At 41.3% G+C, this 23929-nt stretch overlaps 1 protein-coding gene and 1 long non-coding RNA gene across 4 annotated transcripts in view; one reads left to right on the top strand and one right to left on the bottom strand.

Moving 5' to 3' along the window:
* Positions 1-22617, bottom strand: part of ASIP (agouti signaling protein) — a 90129-nt gene extending 67512 nt beyond the window's left edge. Inside the window, exons 1-2 of the mRNA XM_079980079.1 lie at positions 21449-22617; positions 15146-15218 (exon numbers count right to left, since the gene is read on the bottom strand). Of these exons, the coding sequence (XP_079836205.1) occupies positions 15146-15218; positions 21449-21503 (128 nt within the window). The 5' untranslated portion in view covers positions 21504-22617. The remainder of the gene's footprint in view (positions 1-15145; positions 15219-21448) is intronic.
* Positions 1-22707, top strand: part of LOC307218066 — an 80274-nt gene extending 57567 nt beyond the window's left edge. Inside the window, exons 3-4 of one of the 3 annotated variants that reach the window (XR_013839727.1) lie at positions 21051-21115; positions 22612-22707. This is a non-coding gene — a long non-coding RNA (uncharacterized lncRNA). Of the gene's footprint in view, positions 1-21050; positions 21442-22611 lie in introns of those variants that run through there. The other 2 variants (XR_013839728.1, XR_013839729.1) reach the window with 2 other exon arrangements.
* Positions 22708-23929: the final 1222 nt, after the last annotated feature.

The raw sequence follows: 23929 nt of genomic DNA on the forward strand, positions 1-23929 counted from the left end.
TATTGATCGACAGAAGCTATATTGATTCACAGCTACATTAATTCATAAAATGGGCATGTGCTAATGATAACCTAGTAGTTCCCCACTCCCACATGTCTGAAACACAGAGTTTGTGGAATATATTGTGCCTGTGTATAAAGCAGATGTTTGGAAAGTGCTGTCTTGGGGGACAGGGCAGCTGTAGATCGTGAGATTAGAAGGAAATTAAATGCATACCGTACTGACTGGCAGTTGTGTCATTTACACTGGCTGTTCACAAGAGCAGTTCACAGCAAGCACAGGAGCAATGCCTTTAGCTATGGTTTCTATCTTAATTTACAACCAGTGACATATTTGCTCATTTGTTAGATTTTGGTTTTTTACTTGAATGACATGCTCTCGGCAACTGTGGTTAATGCTTGGTGTGCCATGCTTAATTACATCACTGGGGGGCCACCCCTTGGTCTCATGTTTGGGCCCTGGGATCCTCCTGATCTACAATGCACAACAATACAGGTCTACATTTGTAGCCTTTCCCTTGCAGGCATCCATGCCTAATGCATGAATGTCAGTCAACGAACTGCAATAAAGACATATGCTGCTGCCATTAGTTGATGGGATTGAGCAGCCCTGGAACTTCACACTTCACTCCTTCCAAAACTGACATAATTCCTTTTTAGTTTTATCATTCTGTCACGGACAGAAATCAGGACCAGAGCTTCTTAATGAAGTAGGAGCTGCCACATGGTTTGAAGGTTTCAGTGCCATTAACCAAAAGCACCTCCATCTTAGAGATGTCAGATTTCTGGACATTTTGAGGCTGTAGTGAATAAACATTTTTTCCTCTCCCCTCCCTGGTAAAAAGGAGGTTTTTGGGGAAATTGAGATGTATGCAATACATAAGCAACAAATGCCCTGTATATGGGCCTCATTAAGATGCCATCCCTCACTAAGTGCAGGGACATACCGTATTTTTTGCTCTATAAGACTCACTTTTTCCCTCCTAAAAAGTAAGGGGAAATGTGTGTGCATCTTATGGAGCGAATGCAGGCTGTGCAGCTATCACAGAAGCCAGAACAGCAAGAGGGATTGCTGCTTTCACTGTGCAGCGATCCCTCTTGCTGTTCTGGCTTCTGAGATTCAGAATATTTTTTTTCTTGTTTTCCTCCTCCAAAAACTAGGTGCATCTTGTGGTCTGGTGCGTCTTATAGAGCGAAAAGTACGGTACCTTGATTATGGCTATTTTATATGTCAGAATTATCATTCTTGAATGTTGTAGGCCATCTTAGATAGAAAATTTTGACTTTAAAAAACATTTTGTATTATAAAAGAGAAATTTTTTTCACATACCCCCCAATCAGATTTTCTATTGGAAACATGTGGGGAGGGAGAGTCTTTAAAAATGAAAAAAAATCTAAAACGCATTTAAAACGCTGTTTTTTGACTAATGTAGCTGAGTCCCAGATCTCTACTCCTTCTAGAAAGCCTTTGAACAAACTGGGCTTACCAGCTGGTGCTTTACATTTCGGGCACCACACTGTGACACCTAGAAGAGAAGATGGCTTCTAGGAGCATTGGCTTCTGTAGCTGTCCACGTGCCGCCTCTTCACCAATGTATTGGTTTGTGGCCCTTTTACATATTCAAGCATTGTAAACTGAACACATAAGAGACAGCAGCAGTGCTTGTTTTCTGGCAGTATGTGACATTACAGAGTACCACCACCTTTTTTGGAGGGGGGGAAGAAGGCGGGAGGGCTCTTTGATCCCATCAAAGCATCACACCTTCTTCCCTTAAGCTGGGCTTGGGGAAGGAGGCGCAAGCCTGTGTCCCAGCAGAATGTTGTACAGTTTGACCCTGTGGTACACAGTTAGGTACTGAGAGTACAGAAAAAGGTATGGTGTTGTAGCAAGTCAATTAATTATCATACATTATGCAATAATGATATACCAAGATCTTAATGACGTTCCAGAAAAACATGCAATTGTTTTACATGTAATTGTTTTTCCTGGCCCCAAGGAATTTTTGTGTCCAGGGCAACTGCCCAGAGTACTGGCACCTCCCCCCCCCCATAAACAAAGCACTGGGCAGTAGGATGGCAATGGCAGGCCCCACCCTGTGCACATCCATTTTTAGGCTAGTATAGGGGCTGTTGTTACACAACCGAGAGCCCTGAAAAAGCAGGCCAAAAACTTTTTATTCACATTTTGTAATGCCCCTCTTTAGTTGTTTGTCTTCTACAGTAAAAAGCCTCCGAACTTTAGTTCAGTATTCACCAACTTGGTGCTGGCTGGGAATGATGGGAGGTGTATCTCAACAACATCTGGAGGGCACCAGGCTGGCAAAGCCTGACTTAGCCTTTCCTTGTATGGAAATTGCTCTGACCACTTAATCATTTTGACTGTTCTTTTCTGCACCTATTCCAACTTTTCTTTTTTATAGATGGAGCAACCAGAACTGTATTCACATTATTCCAAATGCAGCTGAACCATAGACCATAAAGGGATCACAATACTATTTTATTTTTGCTCTATTTCCTAATAATCCCCCAAATTGAAATTTCCCTTTTCACTGCTGTCCTGCCACACACAGAGCTGTTCTTCCCACCAAGCTATTCTCTTTCCTGTTTAGTCACTGCCAAATTAGGCAACATCAGTGTCAATGTGAAGTGAGGAATTTTTACCCTCATCTGTTTCATTAACATTGAATCTGATTTACCATTTTGTTTTTTTCCTGCTTTGTTTTGTTTATTTTTGTTTTCCGGTTTGAAGAGGTTCTTTTTCTTTACCGTGAATAATTTGGAAGTATAATTTAGAAACTTAGCCACCTCACAGCACATCTGTTACTATAGATTACTTTTGAATACATCAAATAGCACCAGTCCCAATACGGATGTTTCTGGGACCCTGCTGTATCCTCCACTGCAAAGATGGTATAATTATTACCATCATCCACTTCCTGTTCTTTAACTAGTTACTGATCCTTAAAAAGACCACTTCTCTTACCCAATGACTGTTATGTTGAGCCTTTGTTGAAGTAAAAAGCCTTTTTAGAAATGAAAGTATATAATGGTCTCGTTCCCAAGACATGCATTAACAAACCTTGGCTGTAGTTTGTGGTTAGTGTTGGTTGCTGTCCAGACTCAGCCCCAACTGGGGCAGAAATACAGCTAATACATGAATCACAAAGCTATAGCTCAAAGCTAGAACATAAGTTGCTACATGGTGCAAATGGATACATGTAACACAGGTTCCCAACATGCACACTAACAAATTGTAACAGATCTGGTAACCTCACTGAATCAGCAAAATTGCTAGTGCTTATTGCACATGTTTAAACGAGGGCATGATGTACATGATTGGTGAAAATGGAAATGCTTTGTTTGAAACTTTATAAATACCACTGCCTGAACCACTGGGCGTGGTTGCAGTTTTGCGGAACAATCCTACTGTAACCTATTGCTTTTGCAATAAACGTTGGACTCTTAACTCCTCACGTTTCTGAGTTTTTATTGGCATAAACTCAGGAGATAAGCCATTTTTGGCTTACAACAGTAGGACTGGATCCACTTAATACAATACCAGTATACCAATCCCATGACCCAGTTCAGGAGGGACCTACATCCATTACACTCATATCTTCCTTGTGGGCTTCCTTTGGGCATCTGCTTGGCTTTTGAGGGAACAGAATGTTGGACCGGATAGGCCTTTGATTTAACCCAGCAGGGCTTTTCTTGCCTTCCAGTGAATGTGAAATTGTTAATGGATACAGTTTCAAAAGAACACAAGAGATTTATAGATACAGTTCTAAGCTTTTCTAGCAAAAAGTGAAATGGATCCTCAATGGGGAAAGCTGTAAATGTCAAGATTCTGAACTAGAAACAATTATTTATGATCACAGACCCCATGTGCTTGTATACTTAAATGGGGCTGGTGGGTTTTTTTTTTTGGGGGGGGGGTGTTAAAGCTTTCACAAATCTCCTTCAGTTATGTGTATATTGTGTTACAGAATTTTGGTAGGTGAGAAAACAAAATTGCTCTCCATCTGATATTTATTTAGCAACATCACAGTTATCATTACATAGAAAGTCCAGGAGCACAGAACATATAAAGAGAAAAGAAACGTTCTTCCCAAATAACTCAGATCTTTGATTCTATAAATCAAATTTGCCAATGCTGAAAAACAGGAGAAAAACCTGTATGCTCCTCTTTAAAACATCAGTACTAATATTCTCAATTTCATCATACTTTCTTTTCCCTTGATGAGGCAGATCTGTTCTGAGAACATATATAAGGAACTTCAAAAATGACATTAGTTTGTATGTTTGCATGACTTGGGCAATATTACGTAAAATTACATCCACTTATTAAACAATTCTACAAGGAAGTTGTTAATGTGAAACCCAAAATACGTACTTTGACTTTTAAATGTTACTAACCAAGTCTCTAAAATAAATTGCACACGGTCTTTATTTCTCTGTATATATTCCTTGTATAGTTAGCCAACCACAAGGAAGATTTCAGCCCAGTCTGAAAAATGTACAGAATGCCAGAGTCTTCCCATCTCTCTTGCACTGTGGCACAAAGGCACAAAGTATTTTTTCTGGCGGGAGTGCTGATACAGCTCTTTGACAGGGGTGACGTCTCTGTGTCTTTGTTCAACTAAGGTCCAAGCTATAATGGATTCTCCAGGTGTTGGTTTGGTTTTTAAAGCTATGGTTCTGGAAGAAAATTTGATGGAAGCAGTACCATTGGGAAAGGGCCTACCAACTGATTACCCCATGCTATTTCCTGATCTAAATCAAAGGACCCATGTGGCAGCTAAATCTGGGTCCCTGTATTACCGAAGGCTAATGGCACAGGTTTTGATTGGGGTAACAGTATGAGGGAAAGATTACCTCTTCATCTAGTGCCTCGGGGCTGGATCCAGCCCAATCGCCTTCTAAATCTGGCCCATGGATGGTCCGGGAATCAGTGTGTTTTTACATGAGTCGAATGTGTGCTTTTATTTAAAATACATCTCTGGGTTATTTGTGGGGCATAGGAATTCGTTCATTATTATTTTTCAAAACATAGTCCAAGCCCCCACACAAGGTCTGAGGGACACTGGACCGGCCCCCTGCTGAAAAAGTTTGCTGACCCCTGATCTAGTGCTACTGCTATGATCAAATTTACCCCCCTTTCCCTATAGCTGCTCTTAAGAAAAAGTTTGGAGATATCATCAGGAACATCTATGACATGTGTCATTTGGTCCTTGAGTTGCATAAAAAGCTGCATTTTAACAATGCTATCCTTAAAAAAAGAAAAAGAACGAGAGAGTAGTTATTCTTAAAAAGTTCTATGCTACTCTGTGGGTTCCAAATACATTAGAAGCATGGGGCATAAGCAGTGATTTTTTTCTTTTAAAAAAATGTTTAGGAGTACTCTCATTTTGACTCAAGAAAATCAATATTGACAGGAACACCATGACAGGAAATGAGGCCACCATTGGGGTAGCAATGGAACTGATGTTTCACCGTCCTAGAGAAGAAACTAAAATTTTTAAAATTTTAAAGTTCTTCCATTAGAGTCACAAAATGTTTAGGGGTATGTGTACCCCTGCGTACCCCCAGAAAAAAAGCACTGGGCATAAGTTTTCTAAATGATAACATTGCAATATAAACAGAATATAAAAACAGCTATGGCTAATATTTCCATGAAACACAATGTCAGAATTTCATCTGTGTTCCAGTAGAACATAATTTTCTTCTACAAAAATTATTATTTTGTAAAAGGCAGAGGAAACAAGAAAAAATAGCTTCCCACTCAAACAAAATTGACATATGGAAGAGTATGATGAACATTACATTAAAACCTATCTGAGAACCTTGTTTATCAACTACTGTGAATCCATTTGCCTTTTCAAAAAACAATATTCAGTCTACAAAATAATTTTAGTTCCTTGATTTTTTCTCAGAATCGCACATTCATTCTAACTTAAATAAAAATAGAAATAGTATTGCAACAAAAGCTTTGCCTTCTCTTTCAGTATCAGTACAACTGAAATAAATGGACTTGTTAAAGCATAACTAACTTAAATCCATTTATTTCAGTGGGTCTAATCTATGGTTTAGGCCGGTGTCAGGGAACTGCCATCGGAGCCAGAGGGAGAGGGAGGGCTCCAGAGGGATTCCGGAGAGCGTCCCGGGATGGGGAGAAGTAGCCCATCTTCTGGGGAAGGAAATCAGCGTAGCACCAGTGGAGAAGGGGGGCAGATGGGGGAGTTGGCGAGGCGGTCCCACGACTCCTCGCCGGGGACCAGCGGGGAGAGCACGGGTTCTCCGCTGCCCACACCCTCCTTGCGCAGAAGGCTTCCGCGCAGGGAGAGTAGGCGGAGACTAGGCGTCAAAGAGCTTCTTTGCTGGAAGAAGTTCAAGAAATGCCCACTGACAGATTCTGCCAGCGATTGAGACAGCCACGGGCGAGTGGCTGTCTGGACAGAAAAGGTTCACTCAGGCAACCCAGCCAGGTGTGGCGCCGATTTACGCACGAGCAACCCCTAGAACCATCACAGCCGGGTTAAGGGAAGACCACCCTAGGGTCTTAAATTACCATATGTAAACCTGGTGAAATTCTTTGGGCTTATAGTTGGCAGGCGGGGGTAGAACTAAAATTTCACATAAGTTTTTTATTAACATAAATTATCATTATTTTTAAAATACTGAAATAATTTTGATCTGTGCCAGGCACACAATGTTTTGATTGCTCCATGTATTTTATTTTGTATGTGGGATTTAAAAAAAATTAGAAGATGCAGAAGTACAGGACAGTCATTTTGTTAATTTGAAAGAAAAGGCTTTGGTTTCTTTCTAATGCATTTTTATGAGAAATGTACAGTAGCTTGTATATAAAATGTTTTAAGATCTTGGAAAGATAAACACAAACACTCCTGTACAATTTAGGGCATGGTACCCACTTGTGTGTGGCTTACTTCAACACAGAGAGAATAGTAAAACAGTTTTATGCCTTCCTGTTGATTCTAGCAACTGTATCTGAGTGGCACCAGAATCTGTAAACATGACTTTTAAGTAGCATCATTTACACAAGAAGCTATGGACCACAGTACTTGTGTTCATTTGATGTTATTTATCATCATGTAAAACTATTTTAACCCTGAAATCCTATTCATACTTTCCTGACCATAAGCCCTATTGAACACAGTGGGACGGCTGGTTAAAAATGCACAGGGTTGCATTACACATTTGTTTTTATAAGTTTGTTCTTATTAATCTCCACGTATAAAAAATACAATTATAAATTAAATGAACACCAGAATTTAGCATACTGTAATGAAAATAAATGCAATTCGTTATAATATTTAAAATTAATTTGAAATGTACTTAATTCTTTATTATTATTTTTACACCATATCAATTTAGGATCAAGTCCTGATGTGTTAAAAGTTCAATAAGTAATAGTTACAGAACTAAAAGTTTGAAATTTACTGGTAATTGCCTTATTTGTTCTGTGCAAGCTTGAAAAGCATACCAGGTTGTTAGACCCATTGTCTCTCTGATCGGTTCTGAGCACTTTGTATGACAAGGAGAATTTTCAATATCTCGGAGATCATTATGGACTCATTCATAATAATCAGCATTTGAATGATATGTGTGCAAGTTCTATAATAATTTTATTGGGGGGGGGGGAAACAGATACAATTCTTTCTTGCTGGGTGCTATGAATTGAAATATGCCTACAAGGAGAAATTTTTTTATTTTCCATATGGTAAACATTTCCATTGTTCAGACATTGCTGATAAGCCTATAACCTAGCACATTCTTTGTGGGAAATAATCACAGTTTCAAAGCACATTTATGCCACACACTTCAATGAGCTATTTCTGAAAATCTTTAAGCAAATTAAAAAACATGTGGTTTAAAAAATATATATACACGTACAACAATTTAATGCCTTATCTCCATGCCTTTTTTATTGTAAGTTGAAATGTTATGCACCCTGACTTGTAAGTAAATTCATTTGAAATCAATGAAAGTTTCTTCCAAGTAAATAAGTTTTAGAATCGAATTCATACAAAGATGCACATTATTGTATTAAAATTGTATATAGAAAGCCACTGGGTTACTCCTAAAACAAAGCATTTGAAAATACATTATAACTTAATTCATGCAAATTCAAACATGAATGAGAGAAAAAAATACAGCATTCATTTAAATTAGTATCAAAAGCATTGTTGGGATTAAAAAGAGGATCTGCTCCTCCCAAGTCAGCTATAGTGTATTCTTGTTTGGTAAATGTAATAACGGAGCATGTTACAGAGGCACAGAACTAACGACAAATATATCAGGACCAAATGTATGCATTTAAAAAGCTATCACAACAAGAAAAAAGCATAGTACAATAGCCCAAACCTCTCTAAGCCAATAAAGGTACTTGAAAGCATAATTAGGCACTTCGAAAATTCAAGCAACAGTGCTACAGAGCAGTATTTAATTTACTTTTGATGAGAGCCTTAGGGTGTCTTTGCAGAGCAGAGTGTCTTAGAAGCAAATAGACCTTCCCTCATCAGCCAGCAGATTCCTACAGACAGGCAGCCCCACAGCTTCATAGGGCTTTAGCATTGTCCACTCACTCTCCTCCCCTCTAACTCTCACAAATTCAAACTGAAAACTGTCTGTGAACAGTAGGGTGGTCAGTCAGTCAACAACCATAATAGTATAAATACATGACTACGCAAAGGTGTTGGGAGTGTCATTCTTTGCAAGACGTTTGACCCTGAAAAGGGGGGGGGGGGACTTATTAGTATGCTGCATGAGCATAACACTGAATTTTCACACGCACCTATTGCAGCCACTTTTCAGTTCTTAGAAGAGTCTGACAAAGCACATTTGCAATTATAGAAGCAGAAACCCATAGGAAAGAGGTGCATTTGAAACCTTGAGAAGTAAAGCAGTACAAATCTGAGCGGGACAGAAAAAAGGCAGGGAGATGTTAGTAAAGGGTACATGAGAGAAACAGAATTTTATTTGTTATTCTGGGGAAAAAATGTGATTTTGGCTCCTACCTGGAAAGAATGTGCCTCTATTTATTCTACCTTGGGAAACAAAAAGTTCCAGATTCTCCCTAGTTATCTGGATTAGCTTTCCCCTTTAAGAAGTTGTAGGTTCATAGCAAGAGGGAAATTTTTTTTGGCACAAATGCCTATTGAAAAGGGGGGGGGGAGACGGGGGAGGAGGGAGGAGGGAGGAGGGAGGAGGGAGGAGGGAAAGAGCGCGCGGGGTGTGTGTGTGGAATCAAGCCCAATACAATAAATGAGTAGAATCAAAATACTGCCTGCACATTGAATCCATCAGGCTTCTCTGACACTCCCCTACAGTCTAATTCATCAGAGAGGAGAGGGGATGCCAGCACAAGATAATCTCAGTTTCTTTCTCTGTCGCAGGGCAGATCAAAACTCCATCTACTCAAGGAATATGGCATAGTTTATCGTCTCTTTCCTGCTTCTAATTTGCAGTGAATCTCGCAGGGCTTCCTGATTCATTTCCGGTCCCTTGTAAATCAATGTACAGACTTTGCTGTTTGCACAAGAAATTCACTGTTTAGATTTAGGCCAACGAACCATATTCTGCCTTTAGATTGTCATACATGACTTTCTGGCATATAGGACTTTTCAGCGAGTAAGACTTTGCTTTTCAGCAGAATTAGAAAAGATACAGGAAGACAAAATGCCTAGCAAACAGAGTCTTACAAAATCTGCGGCGTGGAGGACCCTTCAGTAAGGATCAATCGTTTGGATGTATTAATTTATTTAAATGCATATTTGTTTAAAATTGCTCATTGATAAAAACTGAGGGACAAAACGAGTACTGCATAGTACTCGTAAATAATAAGACGTTTAAAATAACCTTCTCCAACTTTTGCTAGGCTATTAAAGAAAGACCTGAAGCAAGACAGGAAGGAGAAATTCAGGCCAGGGGGCACATGCAATCAGCTTCTGAAGCACCCATTAGCTATTATTAATTAATTCATTAAATTTATTTATTAATTTTATTTCATAAAATTTATACCCACTTGATTGTAAAAAAAAACCCCAAACAAACCTCAAAGTGCTTTACAAAAAGATAAAACAAAATCAAGCCCAATCAAAACCAAAATACAATACTTTAAAACATATAGTGAAAGCAACTGCTTGATATCAATAGGCAGTCAAGTGACCACAAGTGGGGTAAAGTGATATTGTAGGTAAACCGGTCTCAAGTATGGGTTTTGTATGCTAATTGCAACACCTTGAAATTGGCTGGTAGTGGATGGGCAACTAGTGCAGCTCTCTGAGCACAGGTGTTACATGCAGACATTGGTGTCACTCCTGTTGTGCAATCGTCCTGCAGCATTATTTGGCCAAGACGACTCTGCTCCATATTTTCTACCATTTATTTGCTTTAGTCCTTTAAAATTTGCATTTATTTATACGCTGACTTTTGCCTCTGTCTCTGCCCACCACTGACACGTGGAAATGTGTCCTTGGGCTGAATAAAGTTCCCCACTCCTGTACTAATGGAAAGTTTTGTGTTTTGGTTTGGGTTCCCCCCCAATATTTAGCTCTCTAAAGCTCTTCTTCTTCTTCTTCTTCTTCTTCTTCCTCTTCCTCTTCCTCTTCTTCTTCTTCTTCTTCTTCTCCTTCTTAAATTAGCTAGTGAACCTTAATTAATTATTTTTTTGTAGTGGGAACACAACAAAAGACACTTAAAATAATATGGATTTAGGGCAATGTGACCAGTTCTGCTGCACTGGGCACTGGACCTGGGGGGCACTGCAGGACGTTGCAACTATGACATAGTAAAATGGAAGCCATTTATACTCCTAATAGCATTTCAAAGGACTTGGACTTTGTGGGGAGTTTGACATTTGGAAAACATCACACTCTCCTGATCTCTGTCATAATACAGAGTTGACAGGAAACAATTGCAAACACTTTCTAGACTTTCAACATTGACTCATCGTTGTTTTTTTGGTCCGTGTCATCTGGATCCACTGAATATGTAATTCTAGTAATTATTAAATTTTGGAAATGCTTGAATCCACATAACATATTGTGTGGGACAGTGAGAGGGATAGAAAGTGGAAGCGGTCACAGTATTGGGGAGTTTGTGGTTTGAGGGGGGGAGTGACTAAAGGGAGACACGATGGATTTAATTATGCATGGTATGGGGGAAAGTCCTCCCCCCTCGTAAACATTAGAACACAAAGCCCACTGGCTCATGGCTACTAGCCATAATGGCTGTGCTCATGTCCTCCTTGAGGAGAAAGGTCAGGATGACTGTCTCAAGGAAATCTAAAAAATGTAGTATAAACACTGACAAATGGGAAATTGTGTCCTCCCTAAAAGAGGGCACATGTTGCGGTGAGACCTGGAGACCGACCTCCTATGTTGTGGATGGGTGAGATTGGACAGCCACAACACCCAATTGGTAGGTCTCTCGTTGTTGGGTGCTATCTGGCCAATGGGGCGCAGTTCAAATGGATCGAGGGACCTATATATATACCCATGCACGTGACCCAGAGCTTCCTCTTTGGACTCGTGCATTCGGAACACCTGCCCACCTCTCCCTATATTTAGGGTATTGACCTATGCGATTGACCTTGCTATGCCGTCGTGTGTTGTTTGTCGTTGGGACAGGGGCACAGGAGGAATTTCCCCACTTGGCTGATTGGCTGTTGCCATTTGCGTTTCGCCTGCTGCGTAGCAAATCGTCACAACTTGTAAGGTTGTGGATAGGCACTGGTTCAGGTGATAGCGATAGGAGAATGGTCTCGCCATCCCTATGTGAAGGGTATTCCATTAAAGGAATCCATGGACTCAACTGGTTTGGTCAACCCCCAAGATGGGGTTGTGCCCATGCCTAAGTCCAGGGGGCATCTGGGTGGTGAACATAGTCTGTTCCTGGCTTTTCGCCTACCCAGGTGTTCACCCCTGGCTAACCTATGCTGGTGCCCTGGGTCAGCGAACCAGAGCCTATGCAACCACTCACCTTCTGTAATCAATAAAGTTGTGGCTTAAATTCTGCCAAAAACCAAACTAAAATTTGAGTCAAGTGTGTCTTTATTTAGAGGGGGAGGTCTCTGGGTCTGAACACACAAACACTGGCCTGCGGGCGCTCCAGTTGGAGAACAGCTTTTACCAAAGGTGTCATGGGCTTTGAAGACACTCAAACTCAGGACGCAAGGGAGAAACGTGCTAAGAGGAAGTCATGCTTGGCAAATCCACACCATGATCAACTCCCGCCCAGAAACCAATGGCCCCACTGTGGAAGGACATGTGGATCCAGAATTGGCCTCCACAGTCACTTACAGACTCATTGTTAAAACCGTGTTTATGGAAGACTATCTTACTTGGCTACAAGTGATCACCAAAGAAGAAGAAGAAGAAGAAGAAGAAGAAGAAGAAGAAGAAGAAGAGATCTCCAGGTTTTTAGTCACTATTTGCTGGTTACCACAACTGCAGAGCTGTCTGTGGGTGTCAGGGCACAACTGGAAGGCACATACTGAAACTAAAGCTTATCTGGGTCTAGTGAGTAGTCTATTTCAGAAAAGAAAATCACTGTGGAAACATGAACTTCAATACATTTGTATCCTGCAAGTATAAACTGTATCTTTTAAGGACTCTAGAATTGATTAGAGTCATACATTAGTCTGTCAACACCCCACACTCCACTTTTCTACCATTTCTTTTAGTTTCCTCAACATTCCTCAACATTCTGTCACGTGCTAGTGTGACCAAGAAACAGAACTTAGGATGAGTAGCAGTCTTGGTTGGCAATGGCCGGGATCAGCAGGAGTAGGAAGCTGCTTTCGTAGGTTGCCACTCCACTGATGTCTCAAAATGCAACCAGACTTACATCTTTTCTCTAAACGGTTATAGTTGCTACTCATTCCGATGAGAAAGTGTGATCCAGTCACCTTCTGGAATATGAACGCTATGATTGTAGCAATAGTTTTTATATTCTGCTTCTCTTGCATTTTACCTTGTTTTATATTATTCTACACCACTTTGATTGCTTCCACTGGGAAGATGATTTGCAGAATGAAAGAATGGCTACTCTTAAACACCTCTTAGCTGCCTCAAAAGGTAACTGCATAAAAAAGAACCCGACCGATAAGAATTTCACTAAAGCTTCCCAACCCCTTTGAATGTTCAAATACATTTTCCCATTAGTTAATGGAGAATGGTAGAAAAAATGCAGCTTGGGGGGGCATAGAACTATGAATTTAATAATCTTTCATGGTCAAGAAAGCTCTCTTCATTGAAATCTGATGTTATGCAATAACTTTTACTGTGTACTGGCTTGGTAATGATTTTACTCTTTCATATAAGCCAGGCAAAGGGAACCTTTGGCCCTCCAGATGCTTCTGGACTTCATCAGCCCCACCCTGCATGGCCAGTAGTGAGGAATGATGGGAGCTGTATTCCAGCCATATCTGGTCAGAGCAACCAATCATGCTGAGGTCAAATGTCAACTCTTTCCACTTGGCTATCGCCTAGCATTTTGTATTAGGACTGGTTATAATACTGTCATGTCCTTCCTAATTAAGAACTTATGTTGGGCATGTTTACTAAGGATACCTCAACACACTTGGGAGCCTAGCCAAAGTCTTTGGTTATTGCAGTTGGGTTAGGAAACCTGCTGGGTCAAATTGTTACAGTTGGACTTAACAGTATTTCCCAATTTCCCTTGTTATCACTTTTAAGGATATGAAACCCTTGTTAATCGTGAGAAGGGTTGTTTTCTCCTTCCTTCTGTTCATGCCAAACCCACTAATGACAGAGTACAGTGAACACTTAAAACACAAATAAACAGCTTGTTCTAGTTTTAGGGGGAAGGGCTTTCTGTCTTTGCAACCTAAAATTGTCCCACAGCCTTTTTTCTGCATTAACTTCCATAAAAAACAATTAGATATTAATACTCCTTTGTAAATGTCTGAACTGTTCCAAGGGTTTTTAAAACATTTTGGGTGGTTCTTCTGGATGGGATTTAGATAGACAATTGAGACCATAAAATGTATTGCAGTTTCTCCACCATTAATACAGGATGTCTCTTGGTGGTGTTGGAAAGTAAATGCTGCTTAGGACACATAATGATGTCTGTTGTAGTGAGGATGTTAATAATTGCAAACAGGCAGCACTTGAAAGGGATTTCATGGATAAACTAGGCGAGTGATTCTGAAATTCTGGTGTGTAGTGGCTATTTGCAGGTAGAAGGAAGAACCGTGATATCCAAATTTCATTTAAACAGGCCAGAGCTTTCTTTAAGAGCTAATAACAAAGGACCAGGCCAATGGGGTCTCTGCAGTTGTTAAACAAGATAACAAAATCAGTATGTCCCATTAAATTGAATCATTGCAAGGCATGCATAAGGTGCCCTGGGGCACAGTTTAACAGACTGGAAGCATAAATGGCTCACAGCATACTTAGAAGCGGGGTGACTTAAGCAAAAACACGTGAGATTTGAAGTAGCCATTTACATGCCAAAAATTATATTAAGAAATAAAATAGCAGAGCCCCGTGAACATTTGGGGTATGCCATCTGAATTCCTGTGAGCAGGATGAATATTGTTATAGATTAAACCCTAGAAATTAATAAATGGTAGGATTTTGATTATTTGGGGTGTGAAGGGAGAACTACAAGTGCAGAAAGATTCCTAAGCTAGCCTTTGCAAAATGACCCGGCCAAGCTAGGGCTATTAAGAAACGATACAGGGCCATTGAGGACCATTGGCAATACAGTACTGGGATCCATCTTGGGTAGGCTGGCTGGGAGAGATGCCTTGGACTCTAGGGCTGCACTGCTATGGGGGACAAGTCCCTCTTGAAATGACCATGCAGAGTGAAGGTGTAAATAGGTGAATAAACCGTATTTATTAAAGCTATGACAGTGTTCACTGTGTCTCAGTTCTCCAAAGGAACACAGACTCTGGACTCCCAGTGGGAGTGACACCTGGCTTTTGTAACAATACTAAATGCAGAACCATTTTTAGGGAGTGAAAGAAGACAAAAAGCACCATAAATGCTAGAATGTGAAGGATTGGGATAAGAAAGAGTGAAATTACTGTTTGCAAGCAGAGAAGAAACATAGTTTACCTTGGGTATAAACAAAGGGTCAGTCCCAGTTAATACCTTGTCTGAATGAAACACACATAACTGAGCACACAGCTGCAGGAAAGAGCTGGCCAAAGGTTCAAATACAGCCCTGTGAAAGAAGAGAACACCTAGTTTAGGCTGTAAGGCAGGAATTGGTATAAAACCTAACACAATATGATGATGGTGAATAATAATAATAATGTTGTTGTTGTTGTTGTTGTTGTTATTGTTGTTGTTATTGTTATTGTTATTATTAATAATAATTTCTACTCCAGCAGTAGAACCTCATGTCAGATAGACCCTACATGTGCTACAACATATGCAGTTAGAGGAATCCCTCCTAGAGAACAATGTGGCCTTGACACTCAAGAAGCAACCCAGAGCCATTCAGCTGTGTTAAATAAATAAGGGCCAGCTGGAAATGTACAACTGTGCTCTGCAACAGCAGAACTTCCTAGATTGGACCCTTCAGGTCCTGGGGAGAAAGAGTCAGCTTTCAACAGAGAAACTATTTGGTGATAGTCTAGCACCTTCAGGAAGAAAGCAGGAAACTCTTCGGGTGGAGGAATACTCCCATGTCCCTGCCCAGGTTGTTCGTATCCTTGTCTGCTGTGAGGAGACAACCCTGGAACTCATTAGAATTCTTCACCAAACACCTCACCCCTTAAGTTTCTAAGGGGTAGGGGAAACTGACAGATAACCTCAAGGTTGACAAAGGCTTGAGGAAACCTCCTCTCTTGCAGCACAGAGGGGAAACACTGGACACCAAGATAACCACAATCCACTATAACATATGAGCCTTCTGCATTGACTACACCACACAAGTCCATAGTCTCACTCCTTCACCTAAATCCCTGGCATTTAGGGGCTGGAAAACAAAGAGGAAGGAGATATTGTGCCATCTGTTGTGGGCCTTGACTGTATTCATTACAGTTGAGTGAATTACACAATCTCCAAAACCTTGAATAGCACCCTTTGCTGCAGCTGACAAACTCTGGGAAAAGGCCATAATATCAACCATCAAGACAGAAACAAAGGAAAACAGAGACCAACTTCACCACACTGGAAACATCCACTCAGCCTGCCAAGCTTTACAATAAGCTCATGGGGAAAGCACTGCAGGAGGTTGGTGGGAAGAGAAGGAAAAACTTCAGCACTTGTGGCCAGATATTGGGCTGAGGACCCAGGCTGAACCACAGTGAACTGAAAAGTCTACCACAGAAGACTTTGCGTTATGGACTGTTCTGGCACCAGATCTGTCCCTGTTGCTTCTGTGCTTCTTGGAACTCCATTTTTCCTTCCACTTATTTGATCTTTTGGCAGAAGTCCCAGCCATGAGAGGCTGTAGAGCAGTACTGAAGGAGACCTTTAACCCTCTGGGTAGGAACCATCTGAGGATCAACTACAGAAAACAGGAACTCATCATTTCACAGCCCACGTAAGAGAAGGTTCATTCTGCAGCATCAGACATACCACTATGGGCATTAGACACATCTCCTTCTTGAGGCAAGTACAGTGATACCTCGGGTTACAAACACCTCGGGTAACATACTCCACTAACCTGGAAGTAGTACCTCAGGTTAAGAACTTTACCTCAGGATGAGAACAGAAATTGTGCGGTGGCAGTGGGAGGCCCCATTAGCTAAAGTGGTACCTCAAGTTAAGAACAGTTTCAGGTTAAGAACGGACCCCCGGAACAAATTAAGTTCGTAACCAGAGGTACCACTGTAATTGTGGGAGACTGAGGAAGTGTCCAGGGATGCCAATGAGGCAAGATGCAGCAGTCCTGCAGATTAAGCAAAACTGTGGGAAAACTGCTGAGGTGTATGTGCTGTTAGCCATGGCACTGCTCAACCTCAATAAAACATGCAGTCTGGACAAAGCAGGCAGGCATGACGTTGCCAAAGGCCGCAAAGTTCAAACAATGAAGATGGAAAGGAGGGAGCCTGGTAGCTGCAGTCCTGCAAGGACGGGTGTATGCAAGATAACATGGTGCTATGGGGCTGTTGGGTCCAGCATTGATGATTCATTTGCAAGGGCACAAATCAGTGATCCAACTCTGTTCAAAGATGTGGAACATGCCTTCAAGTCACCAGTGGTGGATTTCCTTGCACCCAGCTGGACAGATCCAAACACTTCCCCCTCCCTAACCAGGAACCAGTAACAGTGGGGATGAAAAAACAAGCAGGGAGGCACAAACAGCCAGTGCAGGCAGGGGTGGAAATGGAGGGAAAATGCTATAAACACTCAAAGGAGCCCAAATGACAGGAGCAAAATTGGGAGAGGAAGGGGGGAAATCACCAAACTCAGAAACCAACACGAATCAAACATTAAAATGACTATAGATAAGGGGTTTTTTTCAGAGAGAAAAAAGATCCAGCTGTTACTGACAGTAGACAAGTGGGTCAGGAGAGAGAGGAATGACTCCTCCCCATGGAGAGGAGGCAGAAGGCTTCAGATGACCCTGCCTGATCTTTCCAATAGGAGTTATCTATTTTTGTGTTTCTAGACCAACAATTTAGAAACACATTACCATATTCTGTGACCAGAAATTTCTACCTGTGTTTTTATTGCTGCTGTATGGAAAAGACACATGAATCTCACCTTTGGAAGTTTGTAAGTAAAATCCATTTTAAACTTATCAAACTGTGTGGTCTGTTCATTACAGATGAGGGTAGAAAGGGGAAGCACTGTAAGCAACTTGGGATGGTATCTTTAAAAGGTTCAACAGCCTACATTCTGAAACTTTACTTTGCTGCTGGGGCTCTTTCTTACTGGAGAGTGTGCTTGCTTCTGTGTTTCAATCTAGGGATCCAGTGAACTCTTTTAAACCAAATACATTTATTTATATAATAATTCCTAATAGATCCATCTAGCTCAGTCCTGTCTACACCAACTGGCAGCAGCTCTCCCGGGCTTCAGGCAGGGAACATTCCCAGTCCAACCTGGAGATGCTAGGGATCAGACCTTGGACCTTTCACATGCAAAGCAGATGCTCTTCCATGTGAAAATGACATCATCTGCCAGAGTGCAAGGGCAATTTTGACAGCTTCTCCTTGCTCTGGCAAGTAAATGGGATGATAAACAGGCTTTCTGTTTTTTCCTATTGTTTGACAGATTAGCAGAAAGGAAGTCAGACAATGAGAAAAATAAGCAGGGGGTGGGTAGTTATTTCTGTTATCTTCATACCAGCATTCAAATGGAAGCAGTTCTTTGAAACCTTGTTTGCATTTCTAATTGAAGGTTGCATTTCAGCTGGCTGAAGATCTTTTGTTAAAGCTGAATGAATTTTGCAATTGGAATCAATGCAATCAGAAGTAAGCACGGAGCTTACCCTAAGAAAACTATGTATAGGATTGTGGTCGTGCTGATTATAATATGCTGGAGTGTTATGCTGCATACGGCTGCTCTGTGTGTAGTAATGGATTGGGTACAGCTGCCTGCAGTTTTGGACTCACATTTCAACATGGCCTTGGGGGCTGTCAGGATGTGCTCCTGCCGTTTGAAATTTACCACAGAAAATTTATCTCTTTTTCTTATTCTGGGTATAATTTTAACAGCAAAGACAGAGCGTCTCTTTGTGCAATTCTAGCAAACACCATAGTGTTATTCTTTTGAATCTGTGAAACTATGCCAAGGATAAAACAGACATATTGCTATTAACTTTGACTTGGATTTAAAAAGAAAGGGGGGGGGGGCTGGGGGAAGGGCTGTAGCTCAATGGTATCAGCTTTGCATCCAAAAGGTCCTCAGGTTCGTGTCCTGGCATCTCTAGGTAGGGCTGGGAAAAAACCCATTTTCAGTAAAATTACACAATACTGAACTAGATGAACCATTGGGCTGACTCAGTTTAAGGGGGCTTCTTATGCTGTTTTGAATGATAGGTCTAGGAATAAACACCTTAAGGCACCACAACAAGACATCCACTCTTGACCCTCCCCTGCTCACACTTTTCTCCCCCACAGTTAGACAGATTATCTCATAGAAGCATAGAGTTGGAAGGGACCCCTGAGGATCATCTAGTCCACCCCCCAGGAATATGCAGCTGTCCCTTACGGGAATCAAACCATCAACCTTGGCATTGTCAGCGCCACACTCTAAACAACTGTGCTATCCAGTCATCCTCAGCTGTTTTTCTCCTGATGACAGCTGCTTCTGACCATGGATCCTTACTGGGATTTTTAAAAAGCTGGGTGAAAAGTACAGGGCTGTATCCAAAGTAGCATTAAGTAACACAGCCTGTCAATGAAGGATTTCCATTTGTGCAATTGGACCTCCCCCCACCTGAGCACCCCTAAATCTGTTCTAGGGGTTTCCTAGATTTGGAGGGATGTGTAGGAGGGAGGAGAGTGGGGCAAAGTCCTGTTGCACAAATGGAATATTTGGCTCCTCTGCCCCATTAATGCTGTGGTTTAAATTTCTTAACTCCCAGTTTACAGGGAGTTTTTCCAAGGTCCCCCCCCCTTTTGTTATCTCTTCTCACACACATAGTTTTCTATTAAGGCTGATGATTTCATGGGGAAACACCCTGCTGTGAATCAAATGCCAAGCTGACATTTAGGGGTGGTGAACATTTATTTCAAAAGAGAGAGAAAGAAGTCAGTTTTCTCTGACTTGATCTCTTTGAAGAGGCTTAGGGTACAATTCAATCCCCAAGCAGAAGTTTTTTTTTCTGAAGAGCAGGGTTAGGAAATCTTACACTCGGGGCCTCAATGCCTCTGGCGCTTTCCAACACTTGCATGTGGTCCCTGGAAGTTTGACCAGAACCTGCCCTTTAGTTAAAAAGGTCCCCCACCCTTGCAGGAGTCTGATGATAATTTTTTTAAAAGACAATTAAAAATATAGGCTCTGCTTCCTATGATAAATTCACACTATTGTTTTCTCCTACCACCCCCTCTTGTCAAACAAGTTTTAGAAGTAATATAAAATCTTGTAAAACCAATATCGTAGAGGAATTAGTGGGCTGATGCACCCTCTTTGAAATTCCCTGTAACCCTCTGAAAAGAATGTCTATCTCAAGACTGAAACAAAGCCCTATCCTCAGCATCACAGATGTGCAACAAAACTATGGTATTTGTTTACATATTTTATGTCCTGCATCTTCAACATAAATTTATGCTCCCAAAGCAGCTAGAAGTAGTAAGAAACAACAAAATACAATTCGATGGTGGTGATCATGAGAATAGTAACAATACAGCAAAATTAAAATAATAAACAAAAGCAGCAGCAACTCATTCACATAAAAAAAATATCAAATTGTTCCAAGTTAAAAATACTTCTGTTTTGTTGTTGTTTAGTCATTTAGTCGTGTCCGACTCTTCATGACCCCATGGACCAGAGCACACCAGGCACTCCTGTCTTCCACTGCCTCCTGCAGTTTGGTCAAACTCATGTTGGTAGCTTCAAGAACACTGTCCAAACATCTTGTTCTCTGTCATCCCCTTCTCCTAGTGCCCTCAATCTTTCCCAACACCACGGTCTTAAATCTGCAAAAACATAAGTTTTTGCCTGCTGACAGCAACTAGGTCACCAGGTTGTTGTTGTTGGTAAAATTTCTATAACACCCTTTATCCGAAGATCACCCATGGAGAAGACATTCCAAGGCAAAGGTGCCACAACAGAAAAGGCTTTCTCTCCAGTTGCCACCCACATTTTAGAAAGCAGTGGAGTCCAGAAAGAGGCCTCAGATGATAACCTCAGTGGGTGGGCAGAAAGATATGGAAGAAGGTGGTCCAAGAACATTCCGGATAAGTGTGTGCGATAATTCTCCCCCTCCCTTTTCTTGAAGTCACATAGTATTAAAGGGAGGTTTTCCATAGTCTTCCTACTCAGAGCAGACCCATTGAAGTTATGACTAACTTAGGTTAATTAATTTTTAGTGTATCTACTCTGAGCAGGTTTTAGTTGAATACAACCCTGTTCTATCTTTCTCTCCCCCCAGCAGAGTTCTGAAGCAGAATCCTATTCAGGCACTCATCCGACACAGCTGTGCCTGGCTCCAGCAAGGTTACTACATTTCATATTTTGCTCCAGGACCTGATACAGTGGTACCTCGGGTTACATATGCTTCAGGTTACATACACTTCAGGTTACAGACTCCACTAACCCAGAAATATTACCTCGGGTTAAGAACTTTGCTTCAGGATGAGAACAGAAATTGTACTCCGAGAACAGTTTCAGATTAAGAACGGACCTCCGGAATGAATTAAGTACTTAACCCGAGGTACCACTGTATTCTATGTGCTGTAGTCCAGGGATGCTGCCCACTCTGTGCCTATTCTGTGTACCTACATAGCCCTAAAAGCAATTCAAATTTTGCATATGCGATTGAATCCTCACCTGGTATTTTCCTTTCTTTTGCCACACCTTGGAATGGAAAAGGAAGTTGGTGCATCTGTTTAATCCAGCCTTGTTATTAAGCGCTCCCCACAGGCAACAAAAATGCCCAGAAGGCAAGCCAGTGATCTGCTGGAGGAGTGATGGAGCTCCTGTCTTGATCACTCCCTTGCTATTGCTCAGCAAGCTAGTAATTTTTTTGTGGTCTGGTTTACAAGGCATGTTTAATCGTTACCAATGGTGAGTGGAGGTTGCGAGGCACTGAGCATATGCCATCACTGATAATTTGGGGAACTGAGGGGAGAGTCATTTGCATTCCAGTTGCTCCAGTTTTCGCTTTCTGCATTGGCACTGACTGGTGGGAAAAATTCTCCTTGGAACCTGAGATTCTTCTGGGCTGAGAGCCTCATAATAATGAAGCCTGCTAGTCATTTGCATTCCAGTTGCTCCAGTTTTCGCTGTCGGCATCTGCGTGGTGGGAAAAATTCTCCTTGGAACCTGAGATTCTTCTGGGCTGAGAGCCTCATAATAATGACCCTGGCTGCTGGATGTATTGACAATTAGTTAGGACAATGGTTTCCAAATGGGAGGTTCATATCTACCAAAGTATTGTGAGATGTCTTTAAGGTGGTCTGTCAGCCTGGCTGCTTGGGGGGAAGGTGGCTTTGGAGTTGGTGACAAAATCTGGAATGGGTCTTGAGGAAAGCCAAAAGGCCTCTGGCGGGGTTTGCAATATGCCACCTAGTCTCACTTGGAATGAGAGATAAGATCCACTACTCAAAAACAGAACTTTGGCAAGAATCCACCAGCCTCACCACTCACTGCATATGGTACATCTGGAATCGTTAACTGCTCCAAACTTTCCCAAAGTTTAGTTTCCTAAACCACCCATTTAATGCAATGAATGTGCACAGGGCTTTTTTTTTTTTTAGCCCAAACTTGGCACCTCTCAGGTGGGTACCATTGCCATTATAAGAGAGGAGTTTATGGTGAGTTTCAGCACCTCTTTTCCTAGAAAAACAACATTGGATGTGCCTATAGTGTTAAATGGAGTTCTTCAATGCTTTGGTGTAATTTTTGTCAGTTTGAGTCCCAGGCCAAATTCAATGCATAAAAAAAGAAATGTTCCTGCTGTTGTCAGTCACTGCACCCTCTGTTTTACACAGACATGCTGTGGACCACCAATATGAAGCACATGGACCACAGCTTGGGAATTCCTGAAAAGGATGTCCTACTGTATGATGGGGGAACCAGGCCTTTAGCGTGGTGGCACCTACCACATTTGGAACTCCCTCCCTGTTCTTATCAGACAGGCGTCATCTCTATTTTCTTCCTGGTGCCTCTTGAATGTCTTCATTTTTCAATAGGTCATTTAAGTAGAGATCTTTATCCCAGGCTAGATTTGTATTGTTTTTGGAACTGTTTTTACATATGAAATTGATTTTAATTGTTTTCTACGTATGAAGTTAAGCAATTGTTTTTATTCTTGATGTTCTTATTGTGAAATCACTTTTAGCAAATGTTATGTCCTGAGCTGAATCCTAGAACAATAGGATCCAGAATGCAGCAGTCTGATTGGTCTGCAGGAGCCACCCAATCCAGCTCCAGGTGGAAGTGAATCAGTGACCTGATTGGCCTGTAGGAGCAGCTAATCAGGCTCCTGGATGAAGTGAATCAGCAACCTGATTGACCAGCAGGAGCAGCCATTCAGGCATCTGGAGGAGGTGAATCCGCAACCTGATTGGCCTACAGAAGCAGCCCGGAATTAGCCAATCACGAGGGGCCCATTGTGTAAATAATGTATATATAGCTAGACGTTTTGGGGAAAGTTTCATTCATTGCTACTATGAGGCTGAATAAAGAGCATGAAATTCACAATTCATACTTGACTCGGTGGAGATCTTTATCCCAGGCTAGATTTGTATTGTTTGGAACTGTTTTTACATATGAAATTGATTTTAATTGTTTTCTACGTATGAAGTTGTGCAATTGTTTTTATTCTTGATGTTCTTATTGTGAAATCGCTTTTAGCAAATGAAGCATTCTAGCCCTACCTCTGGCACACACTAGTATAAAACTAATATGTTTGCTGTGTGTGTGTGTGTGTGTGTGTGTGTGTGTGTGTACAGACACACACACACACACACACACACAGAGAGAGAGAGAGAGAGAGAGAGAGAGAGACATAACTTTAAATATAATCACCTCAGTATATGGCATTATCTCTGTTCATCCCTACATCTCCCACCAAATTAGCAGTAAGACAAAAATGGGCAAGAAACCAAATAAATTAAAAACAGATATGCCTCCTCTCCCTGCCCCAGCTAAACAACAACAATGTGAAACAATCCTTAAAGCAGATTAAGATGATTTGAGAATCATATTAGTTGAGTCAAGCATTTGGTGTTAAGGGCTCTGTTGGGTTTCAAGAATATGTATGAAAATAAATATTTCCTAGAAATCAGTGTTCAGATACCTGGAGAA

Source organism: Podarcis cretensis (assembly GCF_951804945.1).
Source record: "Podarcis cretensis genome assembly, chromosome: 6".
Classification (NCBI taxonomy): Eukaryota; Metazoa; Chordata; class Lepidosauria; order Squamata; family Lacertidae; genus Podarcis; species Podarcis cretensis.